At 35.1% G+C, this 2922-nt stretch overlaps 1 protein-coding gene across 1 annotated transcript in view; it reads left to right on the top strand.

Moving 5' to 3' along the window:
- The window catches only part of MME (membrane metalloendopeptidase), a 137345-nt gene that overhangs the window by 117765 nt on the left and 16658 nt on the right, over window positions 1-2922 (top strand). Inside the window, exon 17 of the mRNA XM_007943564.2 lies at window positions 1489-1608. Within this exon, the coding sequence (XP_007941755.1) occupies window positions 1489-1608 (120 nt within the window). The remainder of the gene's footprint in view (window positions 1-1488; window positions 1609-2922) is intronic.

The raw sequence follows: 2922 nt of genomic DNA, 5'->3' as shown, positions 1-2922 counted from the left end.
AAAAAAAAAAAAAAAAAAAAAGCGCTCTGGTGGCAGACTGGTTAAGGCACTGGTTAAGGTTAGTGGTTAGAACCCACCAGCTGCTCCATGGAAGAAAGACGAGGCAGTCTGCTTCCTTAAAGATTTGCAGTCTGCTTCCTTAAAGTTTTCCAGCCTTGGAAACCCAGTGGGTCACTATTGGTCAGAAGTGACTCAATGGCAGTGAGTGAATAGATTAGAATGGTAAAATAAGTTTAGGATAGATTAGTTTAGTATTGGGTGAGATGGGAAGTGGGAAGACCAATTAGGAGATTAGTGTAAGCAGTTCTTGAGACAAGGAATGAGTTTGTGAGCTATGATAGTGGCAGCAAGACTGAAAAAGGAGAGAGAAACAAACTTGAGATGTGACTGGAAGGAAAGTATATAACCCTGCCTTTGCTTAAGTAGACTATGAAAGACTTTGCAAGAGAAAGGAGGCATCAAAAATAAATATAAAATTTTCACTTGGGGTGATTGAGTACTTTAGATGCCTTTAACAGAGTCAAGAAAGTGATGGCTTAGAAAGAGAAAAGATGATTTTTATATTCAACAATTCATTTTTTTCATATGCAACATTTTAAATTAAAAAAGTTTTGGGGCATCTAAATGGAGAAAGTTACCAAGTTATTGCAGATGTCAGAGTAGACATATAAAAACTACAAGCTATTTATTTACTGAAGTATTGTAGAAAGCATAGTAAATTGAGTACTCATTCATTTATCATTAATTATCCATTTATTTAACACATTACCTAAGCATCTGTTATGTTCTATATACTGGTCTAGTTTCAGATGTTAAGGATAGTGAATTGAAAAAACAAATGGGCCAAAGCAAACAAAAAGAAAATAAATGAATAGACACATAGATTTACGCTCTCAGAAAATTAATATTTGAGGTGCTAGGGTGAGAGTGGGGCAGACAGAAAAGAGATATCACATGAACTATAAAAAACTAAACAGAATATAAGAGAATCTATACATGGCCCAATGAAAGTAAAATAGGGTTATGTGATTGAGGAACACTTTAGATTGTGTATGGCTCTGTTTATTTAATAAATTATTATTTTTAAAAAAATGAATAAAATTTTAGAGACAACATTAAAAATTCTGTGTGTGATATAAAATAATCATTTCTCCCTATATCCAAATTTTTACAGTAACACAAGAACTTTCTAAATGATGATTATAATTATTCCTAGTCCTAACTCCTTACGGTAGAAAGCAATCTTAAAAGAGATTTTAAAGTATGAATTGGGATTATAAATCATAGATTAATGTGCTGTTTTTAAAGGATGAACTCTTTGTTGTCATCAATAATAAAAGACCTGCATTCATTTCTACCACCGATTTTTGTATTCAACTAAGAGAAATTGACTTACTACACAACAGCTTAGCAGGCAAGAAGCCAATCCCAGGCCTGCTGTCATAGAATAATGCCACAAATCATCTTAATCATCTTCTTTCTTTGTAGTCTTTCCAGCTGGCATACTGCAGCCCCCCTTCTTCAGTGCCCAGCAGTCTAACTCATTGAACTATGGGGGCATTGGCATGGTCATAGGACATGAAATCACCCATGGCTTCGATGACAATGGTAAAGATAGTTTACATTTTCCTTTGGTTAAGATACATTCTAATAAATAGAATTAAGAGTTACTATGATTTATCAATAGAAAAACACATTCATCAGTGTATTATTGGACTGTATAATCATCATACTATTAGTGTTCCTCTTAAGTTGTTGCTTAAGAATATATATAAAAAAATCTAATAGTGAGCTTTACTCTGTGATGGAATAAAACAAACATATTGAGAAAATACTGTGATGTTTATCAACACAGTGATAATACCTTGTCCTATTTCTTGAGTATATACGTCTCATCTCTCCAAACTCGTATGGGACTGAGTTCACATCTTAAAATCAAATGTAAATTCAAAAAATATTGTATATCCAAGTGGCAGTTCCCTTAAGACTCTTTAAGTTGCTTGTCATCAGTGATATGTTCTGTTTGTTTGTTTTTCATCTTATCCATAAAACTAAATTCAGGGCCTTGCAAAAAGTAGGCACTTAAATGGTTACATGCTGTGCCAAGTGGCAAAAATACATTAGAATTTCAGTGAAAGCAGAGATGTCCGTAAAGACATGAGATGTATGTAAAGAGGTGACAATTGAAGCTATGAAAAAGATTACTTTACATGTAGAAAGAAAGTAAAGAGAAGATAACTAAGCCTTAATGACCAAAACTAGAGAGCCAAGAAAAAAAGGAGACAGACTGGTAAAATTTCAGAAAAGATTCAGTAAGTATCTGTTCAGTGCCAAGCACAGTAGCAGGTATTCTGGTGCCTGCCATCAGTGAGCTTACACGCTCAATGGAAAAATAATACTTGCACACATGTGATTAATGTTAATAGTCAATATTTATTGAACATCTAATGTGGTAGTGATTCTTTATATATTTTATAACATTAACTCAAACTATAAATTACCTAAAGAGGTAGGTACTATTACTATTACCATTTTTAAAATTGTTGGTTGTTGTTGTTGTGTGCTATTGAGTCAGACCTGACTCATAGCGACCCCTCCTTGGGTTTCCGAGGCAGTATCACTACAGAAGTAGATTGCCCAGTCTTCCTTCCGAGGAATGGCTGGTGGGTTTGAACCTCCAGCCTTCTGGTTAGCAGTCAAATGCCTTAGGCACTACGCTACCAGAGCTCTACAGAAATAACTTGCTCCAAGTTTCAGAGGTAGGAAATCATGGGACCAGGTTGTGAATTCAAGCAGTTTCACCTCATATCCTTTTTTTGTATTCCCTAAACCATGTTGTTGTTGTTGTTGTTATGTGCCGTCGAGTCGCCCCCGACTCATAGCGACCCCTCCTTGGGTTTCCGAGGCAGTATCACTACGGAA

The sequence above is a fragment of the Orycteropus afer genome, unplaced genomic scaffold (genome assembly GCF_000298275.1).
Source record: "Orycteropus afer afer isolate SDZICR_OR568_19922 unplaced genomic scaffold, OryAfe1.0 scaffold00109, whole genome shotgun sequence".
NCBI classification, from domain to species: domain Eukaryota; kingdom Metazoa; phylum Chordata; class Mammalia; order Tubulidentata; family Orycteropodidae; genus Orycteropus; species Orycteropus afer.
This window is presented reverse-complemented; position numbering and strand designations above follow the sequence as displayed.